This window comes from Anopheles stephensi, chromosome 3, assembly GCF_013141755.1.
Source record: "Anopheles stephensi strain Indian chromosome 3, UCI_ANSTEP_V1.0, whole genome shotgun sequence".
Taxonomy (NCBI): Eukaryota; Metazoa; Arthropoda; class Insecta; order Diptera; family Culicidae; genus Anopheles; species Anopheles stephensi.
In genome coordinates this window covers 5783930-5805856 of record NC_050203.1, presented here as the reverse complement: position 1 = coordinate 5805856, position 21927 = coordinate 5783930, and the positions used below count along the sequence as shown (strand labels likewise).

The 21927-nt window shown below is 46.2% G+C and overlaps 1 protein-coding gene across 1 annotated transcript; it reads right to left on the bottom strand.

Annotated features, from left to right (window-relative positions):
- Positions 1-1090: 1090 nt before the first annotated feature.
- LOC118514323 (uncharacterized WD repeat-containing protein alr3466-like) lies at positions 1091-21674 on the bottom strand. Its single transcript, XM_036061108.1, has 3 exons — positions 21517-21674; positions 18675-20775; positions 1091-6285 (listed from the first exon to the last, which is right to left on the bottom strand). Exons 2-3 carry the CDS (start codon positions 19693-19695, stop codon positions 5237-5239), a joined length of 2070 nt encoding a protein of 689 aa, XP_035917001.1. The 5' UTR covers positions 19696-20775; positions 21517-21674; the 3' UTR covers positions 1091-5236.
- Between the last annotated feature and the right edge of the window lie 253 nt (positions 21675-21927).

The following is a 21927-nucleotide window of genomic DNA, read 5'->3' as shown; positions in this document are numbered from 1 at the left end:
GATGGCCAAGACAGGTTTCGGTGCACCCACCACACCGTACACCGTCGTGCGAACGGTGAACGTCCGACGGTGGTCCACGCATCCGGACAACAAACCGGCCGGCTGTTCCTTGCGCACGCTCAACCCGAGCAGCTCACACCATTCGCTCAAATCGCTTCCATCGGTGAAATCATCGAAGAGTGTGGAAAAAACACCGCCGAACAGTATCGTCCAGGCGATACAGTCGATACGGTGGAGCAACTGCAAATCCCGCCTAACACCGGCAAATCTGGTGGAGTTGGTGCGAAACCTTCCTTCGCACACGGCGACGGCCTACACGCTGGTGATCAACTCACGCGAGTACGAACTAGCTCAGAAGGCCGTTGTCAAAGCCTGCCAACTGTCGGTACGGGTCATGAAGACGGCTTACCTGTGGCTGGGACTGTTTCTGGAATCTCGCGAGTACTACTACGGCCGCTACTACACCCTGCTGACGCTGGAATACACCGTCAAATGGGTGCGGTACGGGTTGCGCTCCACCTTCGATTTGATCCGTCGCTGGACGGCCAAAGCTGAATCCTAGCGTGAAGCCAATGCAGATTGAAATGAGAAAGCACGCAATAAAAAAAGCGTAACTAGTTGTAAGTGTTCTGTTTTGTTTTTTTTTTTTTTTTTTGTTCAATTTTATTTTACTTTATTTCTCCGTTTTTCATCTCTGTTCAACGATGTACGTGTACTAGGGTTTTGTTTAGCGAATCCGATTGGTTGTTTTGTTTGGTTTGAGTGTTTCTTCTCCATCTCTTTCCTTCTCTCTCTCTCTCTCTCTCTCTCTCTCGCTCGCACACGCACACACACGCACATCAATCTGTCCAAAGATTTACTTAGCTTAATCATTTATAGCTCCCCACTAGCATTACATGTTCTCCGTACATTTCGCTACATTTTTACGCACTGATACATTACTTTTGTGGTTTTGTGTGTGTATGTTTTAGTGTGTGTGTGTTTTTTTTTGTTTCTTCTATCCTCCATTTTTTCCTCTTTACCCACCATATGTCTCTTACTAATTTTGTTTGTTTGTTTCATATTTTATTTGCTTGTAATGTGTGTGTTCCTTTTTTGTTTGCATTTCAATTTTCCCACCCACTACAATGCCATTTCTCAAGCGCTCAATGCGTGTATTGTTTGCTCTTCTCTCTTTTCGGTTGCTATTCTTTCGTTTCCTTTGGCAAATGTAGTATGCATCGCTGAGTTTTACCACGTTCAAGCCGGATGTTTTGTGGTGGTTGGTTGGTTAGATTTTTTTTCCAATTTTTTGTTATTATATTATTCTTAGTTTGCTTCTTTTTTGTTGTAATATAACTGTTTGACGGCTAGTTCACAGCCGCATCCGCATAATGCGTGTTGATTTTTTCTCCTCTCTTTTTTGTTCTCCTCTTTTTGCTTCATGTGTTTTATGCCATGGATATTTGGTATGTTGTATGTGTTCTTCTTCTTCCTCTTCTTATTCTTCTTTTATTTTTTTTTACCGTTCGCTTTTCTCCCATTTGATGCTATATAGTTACCACTAAACACTAGTTACGCTACACTTTTCCACCTTTTTGTTCTCACATTGTTTAGCTGTTTTTTGTTTTTCTTTTTCTCGTTTTGTATTTTTTTACTTTATTCTTCCCTTTTCGCGTTTCTCCCTTGTTTGTTCGTTTTTTTGTTTTTTGCTGTTGTTGTTTGCTGAGTGTGAGTGAGTGTTTTTGTTTTTCATTTGATTGAATACCATACAATTATTACGCTCATTCCCTTTCACTTGTTCTCCTTATCAAATTTATCGTTTCTAGTTTTTTTGCCTCTTCCTCTTGTTTTTTTATCTTGTAATGAAGCACTTTTTGCACAATGGTAACACACACACACACGAATGATAAGTTTCTACGGGTAAGTGTTTTGCGTTCCGCTCCCTCTGTGTTTCTGCTTCTTCTGTTGCATTTTCCGCTTTAAGAATTTTGTTCGCTTCTTTACGAGCTTTTCGCGCTCGAGAAGAACTCGGTTACTCGGACCCGCACAGCATTTTGAAAGTTGAAAGCATACGAAAAGACTCCTTATTTCACTTTCTCCAGTGTGAGAAGAGTTCCTGTGAGCCACGTGGCCACATCTCCCTCCTGTGCTGTTGTGCTTTGATTCGGCTCACCGGTTAACGTCACGCGAAACACATTACCCAAATGCGCCCACTCCGTATGAGGTCCAGCCTCTTCAATTATTCAAACCTTCGCTTTCCCATGCCCGGTTCCTGGTGGCGCAGTAAGCTCTCTGTACCGTGGAGCTTTGGATGCTGCAAGAATGGGTTCGTTTTCGTTCCTATAAAACAACCCCATTTCCGCTCCGGCATTTCCCGCCTCCCCCCAGCGATTAGTGTGCCAAATGAAATGCATGTCCCCGGTGAAAAAACAATAAAGTACCTGCGACTAGTCGGTTTTCAAACTGTTGGAAAAGTTCTCGTGCATTCTGATCTTTATTTGTGTGCTGCAAATTGTATTTTCTGCGCCTCCCTTGTTAGCGCAGCAACTATGTCGGTGCACACGGCTCGTAACGCCTGCTGCGATCCACCAATGTCTCTCTATACAGTGCTTCAAACGGAAAACCGGACACCTTGAACATTGACGTAGATATTATTAACCTGAGGCTGGATAACTATTATCTTCACACCTTCCTACCAGCCAGGCCCAACATATCCTTCAGATCAAAAATTGGTTCTCAAGTGGCCTAAAATGGAAAACAACGGATGCTTCAACAAGGGTATAGAGAGTTCAACTTTAAATAATTACTATAGTATAATAAGTTCAATCATTAGGTACTGGATTACTTTGCTTGATCTTTCTGACTTCTGTTCAGCTTTAGATTAAGCAAGCCGTTCCTCAGCGATCCGGTGTCCGAGTTCACATTTGAGTCACTGTATTGGAGGAGGTGCCATCATAACGAAAAATGCCTCGTTTTTTTGCTTGCAAATAAGTTGCATTTAATGCAGCTGTATCGTGGTGGTTTTGCTGTGATTTTCCTTTCCCTTTTTTCAACTCCACTGTACTCATCTTTTGTATGCTTTGTTCTGTTTGCCTATTGCTGGATTGAGCGTGTTTGTATGTTCTGTGGTTTAGTTTACCAGGCTTTTACTCGTTACGTTGGTCAATTACATTTATTATCACTGATCGGTGCTGCTTTTTATCTATTTTTTCCTCTGTTTCTTTATGAAAATGTAGTGAGTTGGGGTGTGTGAAAAAGACAGAGAGAGAGCGAGAGAGCGTATGTGTGAGTTTGCTTAGTTGCGTTGAATTTACATCAGCTTCCTCGACAAATTTACTTTTCAAAATTAAAGACAAACACAATCGACCTCCTCTCCTACCTTTTTTTCTTCTTCTTTGATATACTTCATTTATTTCATTTGATTTCGTTACTCCTCTTACGTGTGTGTGCGTGGTTTTCAATTTTCTCTTTTTTCCCAAAAGATGGCTCTGCTGGTTGCTAGTGTTTCTCATTTTTGTTGTGGTTTTTTCAGCAGCTAAATTGTTTAAAAAAATTCTAATTAAAGAAAACCATAAAACTCCTAGAAAAAGAAAAAAAAGTGTCAACACAATAAAACAAATGAAAAAACGAAACGAAACCAGAAAACGCAGAAAACAAAACAGAAAACAACACTGTAAAACAAAACATGCAAAAACGATTCAAAAACGGGGATTGCCATACCTTGGGTGGTCATTGTTTTGTTTTTGTTCTATTTTCTTCAATTGTTTATTTGCAATTTACTTAAACGTTATCGTCCACTAAACACGCCTCGTTTCATCTACTACTCGTTCACTAGCTTACGATCATATATATTACAGGGACAAATATTAGTATAAGTTGTGTGTGTTTCTTTCTTTTCCTTGTGTGTTCCTTGTTTTTCTTCCACTTACCGATGGGGGGAGGGGGGGGGGAGGGACCTTTACTCTAGTACTTTGCGTGTAGTGCAGTATTCCATAGTGTTTGTTTTCCATCGCCGGCCACACCGGCAATTCTGTATTCTTTACCTAATTATGTTCGTGTTTGTGTAAAAGTGTGTTGCATTATGTAGTAGTAGTAGTAGTAGTAGTAGTATTAGCGTACGCATGTTGCAAAACGTTTACAACGGCCTTAGAGTACCGACGGCTATTTAGAACGTATTTCTCGCATCTTTTAACCCACAGGCGGGGAAAAATGCATTAAAAGAGAGAGTGGGAAGGGGAGATAGAAAAGCAAGCAATTGGTTTTTCTCGTCTCGAAATAAAATGCAAACCCAACCACTGTCCACTTGCGTCACGCAAAGTCAGCTGCGGTTCTCCTCCTTGTGCAAATCATCTTTAAATTAGATTTCGCTTTTAGAGCTGATATTATACATTTGTTCTGCTGCCGTCAACAAAACCGTCGCTTTAATCATCAACATATGTTTTACTTTACTCTTGAAGCTGCTTCGCTAAGTATTCTATCGCTTCCCTCCGGCTCGCTCCACGCAACTTGTGGATTGATTACCTTCTTCCGTATTATTTTACTGCTTCAGCATTTATCCAAAATGAAATCAGTTTGTTTGAGTGGGGTTTTCTTGATTCTTGCCGGTGATAATGATTGAATTGTGTTTACGCGCGAATAGTTTAATAGTTTCGATATAAATAACTACGACCGTTGTTGTTTCTGTCCCTTGCATTATTTTTTTTTCCTCCTCTTCTAACTTGCAGCAGCACATTCTTGCTCGTGCTGTCCGCGTTCTGTTTTGAATATTGGGCTTTTGCTTCATATTAAACTTATACGCATACACACACACACACACACACACTTTGTTTTTTCTTCTGCTTCTTTCTGTTCGGGGTAGGAAAAGCTTGTCTCGTGAGTGAGTTTGTGCTGCTTTGTGCGCCACTCTATTGCACAGACGGGACGCCTTACGGGTCTCTTGTGTTTTATAAAAAGGGGCATCGATCGATCGGTCATCATCATCATCATCAGGCGCGCTAGGACCTAGCTTCATATCAGATGTGTTTTTGCTCCTTACAAGACTGCGCGTGTGTGTGTGTGGAACAGAAATAATAAAAATCTGTATCATTTTATATGGTATGCGTGTGTGTGTGTGTGGGTATATGGTTATTAACCTAAATGGCAGCTCCTGAACGTCTGCTGCACCGCTCGACCACCACTCGACATCGCGTTTCGGCCGCCACCACCTCCTGGCTCTACACATCTACTGCTACTCCCTTGCCCTTGTGCGTAACACTTAATTCCATACCCGCAGGAACGAGTCCCAGGAGCCGGTCGCCACGGCCATTCCGTTCTCCGTAACGCCTAAACACGACACCCGATTATCGTGTCCGGCCAGTATGCCTGCCCGTTCCGCCTTCAGTGTATCCCATACGTTGCAGTTGAAGTCATCGTACCCTGCCAGCAGCAGTCGGCCCGACTTCGAGAACGCCACGGACGTAATGCCGCAGATGATGTTGTCGTGCGAGTACATCGCCAGCTCCTGATCCGCCCGGATGTCAAACAGCCGGCAGGTGGCATCGTCCGAGCCCGTCGCAAAGGCGTGTCCGTTCGGGAAGAAGGTGACCGCATTGATATCGCTCTCGTGCCCCGGGAAAGTCTGCTTGCATTGGCCCTCCCGGATGTCCCACAGCTTCGCCGACGCATCGCACGCTCCGGACACAAACACCCGGCACTGCGGCGACAGGGACAGTGCCATCACGTCCCCGGTGTGCCCTAGGAACGAGGTGCACTGTTGTCCCGTCTCGATGTCCCACAGTCCGCAGGACATGTCGCCCGAGCTCGTCACAATCTGATTATCGTCCAGGAACCGGCAGCACGACAGATAGCCCGTGTGCCCCGGAAGCTCGCGGGACACACGCACGTTGCCCTCGCGCGTCTTCAGATTGTAGATCGAGCAGATGTTGTCCAGCCCGCCGCACGCGACAAAGTTTCCCGAGGGGGCGTACGCGCACGTCATCACCCAGGACGAGCGCAGCGGGATCGCGTGCACCTTGTTGGTGGTGTGCGAGTCCCATACGATCAGCTTACCGTCCTGCGACGCCGACACCAGGTTTCGCGAGTCGCTGCCCCAGTGCATGGCGTAGATTTTCGCCAGATGGCCGCGCAGGGTGCGTCTCGTGCGCATCTGTATCCGACCGATCGGTTCGAGATTGTTGGTTGCCTGGACGAGCGACGTATCGCAGGCCGCCTTTCGCGCATCCCGGATCGCATTCTTCAGCGTTTCCGCCTCCTGTCGTAGCGCCTCCAGTTCGTTCATTGTTGTGCTGTGTGCTGTCGGTTGTGCTTACTGTCCTGTTACAAGCCTACCAAGTAGTACGTCGCTTCAAAAATCGCTGGCTGTGCGTTTTTGTTTGCTTTTCTCCGTTCGAAAATCTTTCGTAGTATATCTACACGGTTGTGCGTCGTGGTTCTATTTCACGTTGGTGCATTTGCCTCTGCCACAGGAGATTTGCTGGAACACAGTCCCGGTGCGCTTTGTTACCATAAGCTAGCGTTCGCGTTGCGTCTCTTATACTAGGCCACTAAGCACTATATCGTTAATGAACACTGTTTTTGTCACTCCCTTGGCTCTCTTGCTATTTGTGCCGTTCCGTTGAGCCTTGCTGGCCTAAACGAACGTTGTGCCACCAGGAATGTGTTGTACTAGACGTTCCTGCCGAAAATCGTCGTCCTATGGTCGAGGTTAGCCTTCCTTATGTCAGGATCTCGTACAACTCTCGACCCCTCGTGGTCTTCGGATGATGACACGGCGGTGATGATGGTGATGATGATGATGATGAAAACGATGAGATTACGCCAAACGGAAGGGATGCTCTAGTGGTTACTTGCTCGGGTTGTCCGTTCCACCGTGTTTACTGCAGCAAGTAAAGTGGATAAAAGAAAAAGGAAAAAAAGTAAAAATATGTTTCGTGTAAAAAAAATACTTTCACAAGATAAACTCCAATAATATGATGCCTAGGAACCGATTCAAGTACAATGCACCGGACCAGGACTACAACGCCAGGAATGGCAACAGTTAACACTCCCCCTCTAGTTACAGTTCCTTCTCTCTACCAGCAGTCACTTATTGATTTCATTGTGCCGAATTTTCACACCACCTTGTGTGACTATGGCCACTTACGAATCCATCTCACACCGGGTCGATTAACTGCAATGAAGCATATCGTTCATTTCTACTGTGGTAACTGCGTCCAACTTACACTAAACCTCGCAATTTAGTGCAACACTGGCGACAGGCAGAAGAAGCACGCTCCAAAGGACACACACCCTTGGTACTATCGGTTTTTCCTGGTTTTTCCTCATTCACTCCCGCGTACGCAAAAAAAACGACTCCTCACGACAGGCAGCCACCACCACTAACCTAAAAACTCACTGACCGCGACATGCTCACTAGCTTCTCACTTCTCACCAGACGCAATGGCTCACACCGTCCCTCTGTCACTGTGCTTCACTGTCCCGTTTCACTAGACTCGATCGCCCCCTATTGGAATGGGCACAAAATAGCATTCAATAACGTTACTGAACACTATTTTCTCTTAGTACACTGTATCTAGCTGTATCTTAGTACACTGTATCATCTGCGTTACCTTACAGGTGTACCGACTCACGCACATATCTTCTTACACAGGACAACGCACTTTTTTCCCACTAAGCCTGAAGCTTGCAGTGAAAAACGACAAGAAGTGAGTGAGTGAGTGAGTGTGCACTATCTTCATCATCATCATCATCACCATCATCACCAACACATTACGTGAGACACACAGGTGTGCGCATACACTTGTCGAACGTTTTTATCACAAAAAGGGGGAGGGAGGGTCGTGCGTGTGTTTGTGTCCGTCTGTGAGTAGCGAGGATGGATGAGAGTGTGTGTGTGTGTTCGTACGAAGTATGAGAAAGATATGCGTGCAAAAAGCAAACGAGAGGCGCGGTCACCGTCGCCGACCGTGTGTGTATTACTTTGCGTGTAGGAAGGGAATATACACGATTCGATGGGTGTGTGTGCGCGACGACGACGACCACGAAGAAGCCTATACGCCGAAGGCAAAAGGATGGATGACGAAATGGTTCTCCATAAAGGCGAACTCGTCAAGGGATGGGGCCGGGAAGTAGTAATGTCTCGAGACGAGAATACTTGGCTACTACCTTTTTGACATTTGTCATTATTTGTCAAACGTCAAAGTCCGAAAAGGACAACGGATCACTATCACATCTTAGCAGGTCGACCGAGTTTCAGACCGAGTTTCCGTGGTGGAAATTTATTTGCCAGTAACCAACACACACACAGGCACACAGTAATTCCACCTTGCACGGAACAGCATTTGTTTAGCGGTAGTGTAGTAGTATGGAGTTGGTAGTGCGGCACCCATCATCACGTACCATTCCAGAACAGGAAGATCCATTATATTCCTTTTGCCGACACTTGTTCTTGTTTTTCTTCTTTTGTATTCGGTTTCTATGGGCGGAAGCATACAATACAGTATTTTAACACCGTTGTGCTTTTTAAGGATAGCAATGCAAATTAAATTCTCGTTCTCCTTCCGCTCGTCGCCTTTACAGACACACACACACATATACACAGGCACACTCAATCACACAAGTGAAAACTCACATTTTCCTCACTACTCAGGGACGAGAAAGAGTGAAAGAGACCGGTCAAGCATTTCGAAGAAGAGAAAAAGAAGCTGTTCATATGAGACGATGAAAATTGAGGAAAATGAAATCTTTTGGGTGTGAAAAACGGCAAGCTCGTTGAGAGGAAGAAAGACAGGAAGTGAGAGAGAGAAAAAGGGAGAGCGCAAGAGGACGAGCACGACTGCTGGAGCGAGAAGGGAAAAGGAGCGTCTAGAGATTTTTTCCCACAACTGAAGGGTTAAGAAGACGCCGGACGAGGGCGTGTATGGTAATGGTGGAGTGAGGAATGGACACTAGTGGCGGATTTTTCCAGTTGATAAGTAAAGCATGAGGCTGTGCAATTCCCGTTCGAAAGATGATCGATGCGCGCTCCTTGTGCCCTGCTAAGCACAGGAAAACTGTTCCGTTCCATTTTCCTCCAAGCAACACCTAAACTCCTGTCTCCCCCTTAGGCCCCCACCAGTTCAGTAAGACACATCACACTTTTCATCAATTTTCCACACCGCTCGCGACTGAAGAAAAAAAAACTGTTCTCCACTTGCATAAACTCACGTTTAACTAATGAAAACGTTGGAAAAGCGCAACACTAGTCGGAAAATGTGTAACGTCTCACAGAGGGTTGAGACTGCTGTTACCAATTTGCTCGGTACTGTTGAACGTACTTTGCATGACCGTGCCCTATTGCCGAAACGTCGAACGTCGCCGTCGCCACAAGGAATTTTCGGGGGTACTTTTCTACCACGGCTGCCACCACATCATTTCCGCCACGGAATAACACCTCAACCACACAGCAAACTGTCGAACCCGGTTCGGTGCGATTTTCTCACGGTTTTGCACAGTTTTTTGATGGTATCCTCCGTTTTTACACGACACGACACTTTTTCTAGCGGACACCGTGACCAACGCGAACACGACGGGACGACATGGAGAATTTTCCTAATTTCCTCGATGATGACACTTTGCACTTACACACGCGAACGCACGGAGAGCACTTACTATATACACACACTACTGGCTCTCACCACTGCTCACCAACGCTCGCCACATGAAGGATCCACTCCCAACCAACACAAACACACGCTTGTCTGGTTTTGTGTCCCGCTTCTGCACACGCTGACCGGTGGCTGCGAACCACCGTTTTTCCACCGCTAGCCAGGCAATCAGAGTCGGACGGACGGCATTTTCCTTACTCGCCGCGCACCCACTCACTCACTAAGGGTGAGCAAATTTTTACACCCCAAAATGCTCACACTCTCTTTTAACCACACACACACATGTGCAAAAGACGTGAGCATCGAACGGTTCTTGGGACGGTGAAAATCGCATGCGCACTGGCGATGATTCCCATTTTCCACACCGCTTATTCACACCCGGTGGAAATGCAATGAGATGGAAATGCTGCTCACTAAAGGGAAGGCAACCAGTGCTGCCAGCATTCGATTCGGGGGAAAAAACGTCCGTGTTTGAAATGTGTTTGAGTTTTCCGTTAGAACGTAGGGTTTTTTTTTTAAATGACTGACTGATGAAGTGTGTTTGTTGATGAAAAATCTGTACCAAACAAAAATTTATCATAATTTACTGCTAATTCACAAAGAATATCACTTTTTCCCTCTGAATTCAATGTAACCGCACGTGGTGCAGCGTAGATCACTGTCTAAGCAAGGACAATTTCTCTTGCAGTGCCGTACATTTTTCACTGGGAGTGCTGTTCGAAATGACCGTTAGAAAGGCTTTGCAAACCTCTTACTTACCTTCAAAAATAGAGTAACTTTGAACGACAATGAGAATACCCTTGGTAATGGCTGGATAAGGTCATCTAATAGAGGTTACTGAGATATTATCACATGGACGGTTTCGTCACAACCATGGTCCAAGATATTCTTCACAGTGGAGACAGGAACTCGAATTTTGATTTCAAGCTTCAAGGATAAAATTACCAGATTATTTTCTTCGGACTCTTTTGGAATTCGCTTACTGTTTTAGCTCCATACGGGACATACATGAGGATTGTTAGGACACAGGGCCGTCTAATGGAAAACCGTGAAAATACAATTGACCACTTTCCAACTCGCACTACTTACCTTTCTCAAGCCTCAAACGTAAAAAGGGACAACCCAATGTTTTCTTAATCATGTATTTTTCCTGTTATTTATAATAAGTTAATTGTTAATTTCTATACCATCATTTTTCATTACCACTTTTATTTTTATTTCCTTCTTTCACTTTCTTATAGACTATATTTTGTTTACCACTCTCCCCCGCTTTCCCTCTCTCGCGTCGACTACAGCGCACTTCTTTTACTGTCGTCGTTTGTTTGGTTTGGTTGTTTTTTGTTTGTTTTTTGTTTGTTCTGTTTCGCAGCTACTCTTTTAGCGTCTTCCGATCCGGCCATCTCCCGGCAGGACCGTTTGTTCTTTATTTCGCCCAGGTTTTTTTTCCGCCAACCTGCGGTCTTCTTCTCGTAACCCAGTCGAGGTGCAATATTTTCGATATCTCAAAATGTGTAAAAATGGTGATTTTCTTCTCGCCCCCTCCCTCCCTCCCTTTAGCTTCTTATCCCTTAGTTTCTTTGTATTTCTTTCTCGCCATTTAGCTGTTTTGTTTTGCTTGTTTGCACGTAGGTACTACTGCTCTTCGGTCTAGCGAGCGGCCGATCGCCGCCGTTCGCTTCTCTCTAGTTGTTGTTATTGAACAATTTCTGCTCTATGTTTTACTTTATATTTCATCTCCATTTTTGTTTGTTTGCTTGCTTGCTTGTTTAGTTTTTGCTTTCTCATATATGTAGTGTTTGTAGTAGTAGTAGTGGTTGTTTTCTTCTAACTTCGCCCTTTTTGCTCCTTTCTTCGGCTAGAAGTTTGATCGCAACTCGATCGCTGTAGCTATTTGTTGTTCGCATACGAGTTTGTGTGTTGTTGTTTTTTCATCGTTTTTGTGTGTTAAGCAAGCTTTCTTTAATTCGGAGTTTGTGCATTGTGGATGTCTTGTGCTCGTTACATATTGGTCTAGGCGATGTTACTGCACTGGTACTGGATGCTGGTATCGTTTCTAATACAAAGATTTGTGTGTGTGAATTTATAAAACTAATTTCAAAATTTAAAAGTCTTCCAAAACAAAAGAATAGCAATAGAAAAAAAAGTGTATAATCACTGTATCAAACCTTAAGTTTATAAAACATAGGGAAAATTAGTAACAAAACAAAGAAAAAACTATCTAATTGTAGTACTAAAAGTAGTAAACCAAAGAGACCTAAAATCGTAACAACCTGTGGCCAGTTGCATCCTTCGTTCGTTCGCACAGGGGTGCTTGTTTCCCAGCTACTGTTACTACCCTGTGTAAAAGTTGCCATCCTTTCTGCCTTGTGTAACGTCGTTTTTTTAATTTATTTGTTTGTTTGTTTCTACTCCATGAGTTTTCGAGTGCTGCATCATCGCATCGCATTTGGTTCTTATCGTTATCGCCCTTCATTCGTATTGGAGATGATTGTGTGTAACATAAATTGTACAAATAGCGCCACACCATTTTACACACGCTAGTTTCAAAAGCCCCTAAGAATTACATTAGAATTAAATTTAGTTTCTTGCTTGCTCTTGCTCCCTCTTTCGCTCTCTCTCTCTCTCTCTCTCTCTCTCTTTCTACTGTATCGTTCATTCTGCTTTTCTATATATGTTTATGCACTTGTAGTGTTGCATTGCTGTTTTGCAACTACCCTTACTCTCTGTCTACTTCTTTTGCGCACAATTCTTTCGTGTTCCCTAGCCATTTTGTTTGCTCTGCTCTCTTCTCTTCCCCTTTTCTTCTATTAATAGTTGTTTTTTTTTTTTTTTTGTTTGATTTTATCCTAACGCACTTTATGTGTTTATTTGTGTGTGTTTTTTTTCTCTTCGTGTTACTCCGCTTCTCGTACTTTACAGCTTTATATACCACTTATTTCGGCCGGAAAGGTGGTCATTTCTTTCCGTTTGTTTTGTTTTATTTTTGTTGGGTTCTGTTTGGATGACGTGATGCTTTTTGCGTTCCGGGTTTAGCTTTCTGCTTGCTTACTATTGTTTGATCTTTTTGACTGTCTCGCTCGCCGTCTAGGCACGCGTTTCGCGTCTTTATGCTTTTTGCGTTCCGATTTGAAAAGCATAAAAAGGGAAACTGCTGCGCTTCACGGTGAGACACGACGCCTTCGTTTAGGCTTCTGCTCCCTTCTCGATATGGTTCCTCCAACGATCGTTGGTGGAGAGGGGGTTGGGATCGTTTCAAGATGATGAGGAAACAAAAATACACAAAACATAACCAATTCGGTACCGAAATACCGGGGAAGGTACACTGACGCTCTGTACCACCCCCTCATACGTCGTCACCTATCGCTTTATCGTCACAATCGTCTTATCCCATGGCGGCGGCCGAACACCTTGCCGCCGTCGAGGATAAGAAGTATGTATGGGCAGTGCGTTCCTGTTAGGTTGTGTGTGTGTGTGTGTGTTTGTGTGTTTGTTTTGCTAGCAATTCCGGTTGCCTCCCGGTCCGGTAATCGGTAGTTTGATTAGGGTGTACTTCCTGTACTGTTGCTACCCCGGGTTGTTCGTGCCCAACCGAAGCCAAACAACACCCGCTTCGGGCCCGCAGCATCCTGCCGGATGTCGTCCGGTGGCGTCACACCAACTGCGCTCAACTCTGCCCCACCGGAGATGGATTCGGGGTGCATGCTAAAAACCAATCTCTTCGGAAGCTATTCGACGCGAATCACCACAGAAGACGGGACCGTGTCGAATCAGTCGCCGCAGAGACCGGCATAAGCCCCTAGCTGCATCGCCCGATCGTTTCCCCGATAGGCCGTAGCTGAAGGGTTACGGGCGGCACCGGACGGTGCCACACTCCAGCAGGATGTTGCAGCGCAGGAAGCGTGTCCCCGTGTCGGTTGACACGTATGTAGCTACGCGCTAGCACACCTCTGCCGCCGCGTACTAACGCTGGAATCGAACGCAAGAAAAGGACAAGCTTAACAACTGAAAAACAGAGCTTCCTACAGTTCCACAGGGTAAGGCTGGGCCTGAACGTGTGTCCTGTTGTGTGTCCTGTGAACACACTCTTACTACGCTATGTTCGCCATTGTGCGTTTGCTTCCGTTTTTGGTTGTTTCTCCTCTCGTTAGCTTCTCTTGTGCGCGCTGTTGTCATTTCTTATTGTGCCTTTTGCTTTACCTTTTTCTACGCACCCTTCTACCCCTACGCACACTTACTATTATTATTAGCGGCGATCCACATCGAGTGTTGCTACTACTTTTGTTGCTGTAGTTGTTTTCTTTTTCTTTTCTTCTTTTTTTTTGTTGCATTATTACATTGAGACTATGTGAAGTTAGGCAGTGTATGGCGTTTGTTTGTCTCTTCTTTTTTGCTGTTGTTGTTGTTCGGTGTTGGGGATGCTTTTTTACTTTGTCCAAGAATCGTGTTGGGGGGGTTTTTAATTTAGTTCCAATTGCTGTGTATTTTTTTTAATTTTATTTCTTTCTTTCCGGATTATTTGCTTTATCTGTGTCATGTTTGTATGTGTGTGTATTGTGTTTTGTGTCCCATTAGTGGAATTAGTTGCTTGCTACAGCCTTGATTGATTGGACACAGACAGTGCTCTTCCTGTTCCCTAGCCCATGGGACCTTCGGTACGACTAACGATTATTGCTGTACACAGAAAACCTGGAAAAATCATATGCTCCAGCCAGCTACCCATATATGTATGCTTCCGCTTTGCCCGTGTTTGAGTTTTGAGAGGTATTTTCGTTGCGCCTTCGCGACATTCGCGTCGGGCTGGGTTTGGTGGTTGTGCGCTGCAGGGATTACATTGTTCTTTAGTGTTTTTTTTTTTTTTACTTTAACAAACTAGAAGCACATCAAGACGAATCGAACAGAACATTCGTCGCACAACTAACTTGTTGCCTGCAGGCGAGCGTGCGCGCGCGCTCTAGTGACAGGTTGGCGATACTCGCGTACAACATCCCCTGCGTCCGGTGCAGCATCCAAACGTCGTCGAGGCCATACAGTAGCCGAGCCCTTCAACCGTGTATGGCCTACCCCTTTGCCAGTTGCGTGTGGGCAGCAATCGAGTGGGATAAACGAACGGAGCCGTTCGATTTATTCACTGGATTGCTTACGCTCGTTCGTGTAGTTATCCGCTGTCGGAAACTGATCGCACCACTCTTTGTGGCCCAATCTTCATCGGTTGAAAATGAGCCCCTTAGATAGTATGATCAACCGATGAAAGGTGGGTCGGCGGCTATGCTCACCGGATGCAGGGATGTTACGAGACGGACCGCAAGGCAGACCACGTACCGACTGGACATCAGAGCCCATAGATGTGCAACCGGCACACGTTCTGTGCGAGTCCTGCACATCGCCCACCCCCTCCTTCCCGTTGTGCAATTTAGAACAGAAAAGGAAAAACAACGGAAAAACACTCACACATCTGCTTCATCCTTGCTACACAATACGGAAGGCGAGAGGTACGGATTTCTTCGTTTTTTTCGGTTTTGTGCTGATGCCAGGCTTACTACTACTGCTACTAGTCCGCGCCCCGTTTTTCTTTTTTTTTCTTTTTCGTATGAAGAAAACTCATACTTGACACAGTTCACAGCCGAAAAGGAAAATGAAAACAAAAAATCCCAGTACCTTTTCAAAAAATTAACTGAAAAAACGGTTGGCCGATTGGTTAAAACGATAATTGGGAAGATTTTGCTCGTTTGAAGTTTTCGTTACTTAAAATGAATACTGAACAATCGATACTGCTACGAGTGTAGAGTAGTAGCACAACAGTGCGTACAGGGGAAACAGTACCTTAAAGTACTAAAACGTTGTACTAAACCGAGCGGATACTAAACATACCAAACAATACATATGTATATATATCGTACACAACATACATTAATCTAATCATGGCATACTTGTACGGCTTCGAGATTGGTTTGCTTGCTTCTGCTTATACATTCTATCTGGTTTGGTTTGTCACAGTAGTAGTTTGTTCCGTTTGTCTTGCGCCTTGTAGCTGTTTTTTGCAGTTTTAAGCTGCATTGGATTCTCCCACTATCCGCATCTCCCGTTGCATTCTATGCCTTACTGTAGGTAGGAAACAACAAAACAAATCAAACCCATCGTGTTACACATAAACACATCAACATTAGCTACTTGTATAGACTGATTCTTCCGTCTGTCTGGTCTGCTGGTGAGTGTCGACTGTTCTTTTTTTTTGGACTGAGTCTCTTTCCTGCTGTTCGCATCACAAACCACAAAACTTTACTAGACCTGTCGGCTGGAAAGTTTCTGTGGTATATTGCTGCTTTTCCTGCTGAAACCAGTACGCACATGGAGGATGCGTAATGCTTTCAGGCACTTGCCGTGCCACTCTCGCTGCACACGCAATGCTTAACACACCCCAGCCAAACGGGTACATCCCAAGCGCGAGTGATCGGTGGAGATAGGACGTGAAAAAGGAAGAGCCAGGATGATGAACGGGAGAAGGATCGTTGGGACGGGTGCATCATTTTCTCGATTGGGATATAGAGCCTGTTCCATCTCGCCGAGGTGCATTGTTGCATCCGTAGTGCATCGGAGCGGCGTCTAGCTTGCACGCACTTCGACACATCCTGAAGCGAGAGAAAGAGAGACAGTCGTACCAGCGCATTTATTTAGTTGCATTACTTGTATGATTCTGTGTGACCTAGGTAGTGTATGTGTGTTGTGTATGTTATGAAATGTGTATGTGTGTTTAGAGAGAAATAAGTATACTCGGGCCATAACGAGTGGTGAAACACATTCCTAATAAGTACAAGTACGCCACATGTACTGGCAAAACTGAAAGGCAAACACCTGCCCTGTTGAGGTAGTACAACCACGGCCACCCAAAATGTGGCAGGTGTTCGGCTTATCTGATTTATAGGAACAGAAAACGTTTTTGTAGGCATAAGTTAACAAACGTAAGCTACCTGCAAGCAATCGCTTACTAAAAAGCTTCCATAACATCTCCCTAGCTCGCTCGCTCGCTGTGTGCTAAGTGTACTGTCCTGCCCAATCGCCCAATTAGCGAAAACCGCAATCACCCAACGAACCGTTGCGGTCCTACCCGATGGGAAATTTATACCAATTTTGGCAAATGGAATGTGTCGCAAGCTGATCCCAGGAACAACAAAAAAGTGCGTGCAACAGTACAAACAGCTTGCAAAACACCAGTGAAGAAAAACTTCCTGCCAACATAGGGGCCTCCAATACGAACAAAACGCACAACGCAACAAACAAAAAAAAAAAACAACGCACACAGAACCAAACGAGACTACGTGCACGCAAATAGGTTCACACACCTTCGCTGGTACGCATGTGCGTGTTTGTCGAAGGGAAAAATGTGAGACAGCAGCATTCGCTAGCGAATGGCCAACAAAACCCACCTACATTTGGCGGGGACGAGACAAGCGAAAAGGGCGAGCAAAGTACCCCGCAGACTGCTGGGGCGAAGGGAGTAAAACATAAAGGCCGTACGCGTACTAAAAGTGGGTGACTCCGGAAAAGTAGTGTACCGCGGATGCGAGAAAATGTCCATATAACCATGATCGTCCTCCTGCCTCTCACATCCCATTCCAAAAAAAAAAACGGTTTCCCCGAGGAGGAAAAAAAGGAAACTTCACGGTTCTTCCCGTTCCAAATATGTGCTGAAGCACCCCGAAATGAGCTTTACCATCACACCCCCTTGTACCTCGGCGACGGTGCGAGTGCAATTGTTATCCCTTCTATATGAAACTGTATATGATTGCATGCAAGCCTTGTGTTGTTTTTGTGTGCATAGTGTTAGTAGTATACTGTACTTAGTGTATTAGTGTTGTAGCGTGTGTAGTATGATTGTTTTTTGTTTTGGTCGTTTGATTGTTGCAGAATGGGCGTTTGTGTGTATGTATGTGTGTATTTGTGAGTTTTGGTCGTGTTTTCCTTTGTATAAAATTTGTAAGTTAAAAAAATTCATAGAAACCGGTCGTTTCCAGAGTCAGGAGCAAACTAGCTTGCTCGTAGAAAAATGTACCTTGAAAACAGGAATATAGTTGGTCTATTCGCTTTGCTAACACAGGCCTAAAAGTAAGTACATCGGTAGCAAATAGAAGAGTTGGAAGATTGTATCTTTTTTTTTTTTTTGAGGTGATTTGTTTTCTTTTTGTTTTGGTTTCAATTTTGAGATGATCCAATGCTGAAACAATATCAGTTTTTGTAGGTTGTACCCTTTTTTGATATACCAATTCTCATGCCTTATGCCAGCTATTTGAGAGGGAAGGAGAAGGGTGAGGATTTGTTTGGGAGCCAAATGTATAGATAGAAGAAACAGAAAAAAACAATGCCATCGACCAACTGTTCTCGCTTGAATTGTGTAATGAAATGTGAAATGGGAACGGAAAAATTTACTTTCCACAAGCTGTCACTTTAAATGACCACTGCTGCATCGCAGTAGTGTGTTTGCGCTTGGAAGCACTGTCCTACTGTCACATGCAATGACAGCTTTGCTGTACTAAACTAGCCACAACAGCCTACTGAGGCTGCAAGCTATGCCCAATCGTACCTTTGACTAGTATTACCGCACGAAAACTTGAACATTCCCGGAATGCACTCAGCACACGGGCTACAATCGAATGGAGAGAACTAGTAGGGGAGAGCACGGATTCTGGTGCTGTCCGAACCGAAGTTCCATATATACTAAACGTATAAAAAAAAATAGCTCACCGTTAGAACTGGGCAAGTAACGCAATGTGTGCTACTATATCGGCTTGCACTTAATCATTTGCTAGGCGGAAAAACAATAACGCATATCTCTTTAGCAACGCAGAGTTGGAGGCGGGTACTTTCCATTGGAGAGTATAGTATTTGGTAACACCGCATCTCTCGGTGATTCTGGTCCGGTGTGTGTGTGGCAGACTGTGCGGAAAAAACACCGTTGACTACTCAACGCACTTCCTCGCTACTACCCATGGTCGCGCCTGGCCTTCGATGTCGGATGACCCCGGTGAGGTGTATGTTTGATGGCCACACGAACTTAGTTCCACACGCGCAGGAACGAGTCCCAGGAGCCGGTCGCCACGGCCATGCCGTTCTCCGTAACGCCTAAACAGGACACCCGATTGTCGTGTCCGGCCAGTATGCCTGCCCGTTCCGCCTTCATCGTGTCCCATACGTTACAGTTGAAGTCATCGTACCCTGCCAGCAGCAATCGGCCCGACTTCGAGAACGCCACGGACGTAATGCCGCAGATGATGTTGTCGTGCGAGTACATCGCCAGCTCCTGATCCGCCCGGATGTCAAACAGCCGACAGGTGGCATCGTCCGAGCCCGTCGCAAAGGCGTGTCCGTTCGGGAAGAAGGTGACCGCATTTATATCGCTCTCGTGCCCCGGGAAAGTCTGCTTGCATTGGCCCTCCCGGATGTCCCACAGCTTCGCCGACGCATCGCACGCTCCGGACACAAACACCCGGCACTGCGGCGACAGGGACAGTGCCATCACGTCCCCGGTGTGCCCTAGGAACGAGGTGCACTGTTGTCCCGTCTCGATGTCCCACAGTCCGCAGGACATGTCGCCCGAGCTCGTCACAATCTGATTATCGTCCAGGAACCGGCAGCACGACAGATAGCCCGTGTGTCCTGGAAGCTCGCGGGACACACGCACGTTGCCTTCGCGCGTCTTCAGATTGTAGATCGAGCAGATGTTGTCCAGCCCGCCGCACGCGACAAAGTTTCCCGAGGGGGCGTACGCGCACGTCATCACCCAGGACGAGCGAAGCGGGATCGCGTGCACCTTGTTGGTGGTGTGCGAGTCCCATACGATCAGCTTACCGTCCTGCGACGCCGACACCAGGTTTCGCGAGTCGCTGCCCCAGTGCATGGCGTAGATTTTCGCCAGATGGCCGCGCAGGGTGCGTCTCGTGCGCATCTGTATCCGACCGATCGGTTCGAGATTGTTGGTCGCCTGGACGAGCGACGTATCGCAGGCCGCCTTTCGCGCATCCCGGATCGCATTCTTCAGCGTTTCCGCCTCCTGTCGTAGCGCTTCCAGTTCGTTCATCCTTGACTCTCTCTCTCTCTCTCTCTCTCTCGCACTGGTCCTAGCGGTTGCTGTCTTCCTAGGGCTGTTACTCTACTACTGCTCCTGCTCTCGTCTGGATATGGTTCGTTCTCTAGCCTGTGTTGCTAAGATGATCCTGTCGTTGGCCCTACGCTTTGCAGCAAATTATGGGAAGGGAGTGGATTTGCAGCCAAACCGGTGCTTGGGAGCGTGCCGGAGTGCACAACCGGGTTCCGATGGTTTCCACGCACCGTGCAAACCACACCACAACAGCAACAGGAAAGCCGTTCCACCGTCGTCGTCGTTACGGAGCGGTTCTTCTTCTTAGTCGATATAGGCTAATCGGCGAAACAGCACAACTCCAGGCTTTTCCGACTGCTCGTCGTCGCGACTCATGCAAAATTTTCCTCTTTTTCCGCGCGCGCACTCACACACACACAACCGAACACACACGCACACACGGAGACGATCCCTTCGTGCTAGCTTGCTCGCACAGGCGCGCTGCTGATACGAGCACTTCTTGCACGCGCTCTCTCTCGCTCGCTCGCTCGCTCTCACACTCGCGCCTCACGACACTGCGAGCTCACGCATGTCACAGCGGCATCGACGATGACGGTGTCGGAGCGAAATGATAGCAGCACCACGGACTACCGTCGGGTTGCTGCATGTGAGACAGGGACAGCAAACCACTTAATTGCCCTCGCCAGTCCCCCGTTGCGCACGCAACCTCCTGCTGCCCGTGACTGACCTCTTCGCCGTGGTGCGTGAGCGAACGAACGAACGCAGGGCAGAACCGTCCGTCGGATGAGAGCCTGAGCTGATGGAAATTTGCTCGCTCTCTCTCACTCTCTCTCACTCCTGACCCAACACCGTATTTTCACGCTCGCTTCCCAGCAGCACTAGGCACTAGCAATTTATCGATTATCTGCAGTTTTCCGCTGCCCAAAAACCGACCGAACTGCTCTCAACACCGTGCAAAAACTGCTGCTGCCTCTTTTTGGTCACCACCTTTGCACCTCTTTTTTTTCCTCGCCGCGGAACTGTTCTTTTTTTTCATCCAACTAATATTTATCTAACCGACTGTAATATGAGAAGGAAAAAGGAAAATTTGCACACATCACGTTAATATTCGCACACTAACTTCACAAGCACACACTGTGTTCACACTGTTCTATTCTCTGACCACATCTATCATGCGGAGCACACTATCGATTTTCGCAGTATGACCTTTGCTCGTTCGTATTACTTATTACTAGGGGTGTTCCGTGTTGTAACATATTTCCACTATTCCTGCTAATTGGTGCCTTTGCACCTGCGAAAAATGATGGACATTTTACTCTGGTCAAATTACAGGGTTTCATCCCAGCACGGGTCTTCCACTCCCCAACATCGTTCGGTCAAACAAATCAGGCTGACACGATGTGTGACTGTCCCGAGCTGGAAGATGAGAAACCCCTGTATTCCTCTGGGCGTGCCAGCTACCAGAGGGCATTGGAGAAAAAAAAAACGGAACGGAAGAAAAATTCAGCCATGACACTGCTCGTCAAACGTTTTCTTGCCTCCGTGATACCTTTTTCCATGGCATACTAGATTTTTTTATTTAATTTCCTACTGCAAATCCTATACAACACCCTGACTGAAAAGATCCGCGCTGCACCAAAGCACACACAGACACACGCACACACCCCAACACGGAACACCCTGGGTCGCTTGCTGGAAGGAAAATTTTCCATCAGCCATGTCCGAGGACCGTGGATGGGACTTTTACAAATTTGGCTCCACAGGCCAGTGGAGGCCATATTTCGGCCGGATAACACCCACCCATACACTGCACTACGGTCCGGCCGATTTTACACACTATTCCGGTTACTGGATGCACATTATACGATGGAAAATTGCAATTTTCTCGTCCGCGGTACAGTGGTTGCGACTTTTCCGTGACTCAGTAAAAAAACGAAACACTGACCGAGCAACTAACTGGGTGCTGGCCCTCGTACAAGGGTTTTCCAACGTTTTCCATATCCGCTCGCGCGTTCTCATCGGAGAACGGGAGAGAGCGAGAGCGCGCGCACAATCCCGTCCTGGAACGGACCAATGCGAAGCCAGCCCAGGGTGATGACGACAGCTTTTCTGTGCGAGCTTTCCGGAGCAGACACCCGCGGATGCGTGGCGCGCCTGCTCCAACGGTGCTCTCGATTTTTCTTCGCCGACAGAGTTTCCTTTTGCAAGGCG

What these genes read in the sequence shown, in the direction of transcription:
- LOC118514323 (XM_036061108.1), bottom strand. Translation starts at nt 19,695, where the DNA reads ATGAACGAACTGGAAGCGCTACGACAGGAGGCGGAAACGCTGAAGAAT. An exon ending in GTTCCTGCGCGTGTGGAACT is followed by an intron (nt 6,286 to 18,674) that starts AAGTTCGTGTGG and finishes CAGGACAGTAAG; the next exon opens with CACAACCGACAGCACACAGC.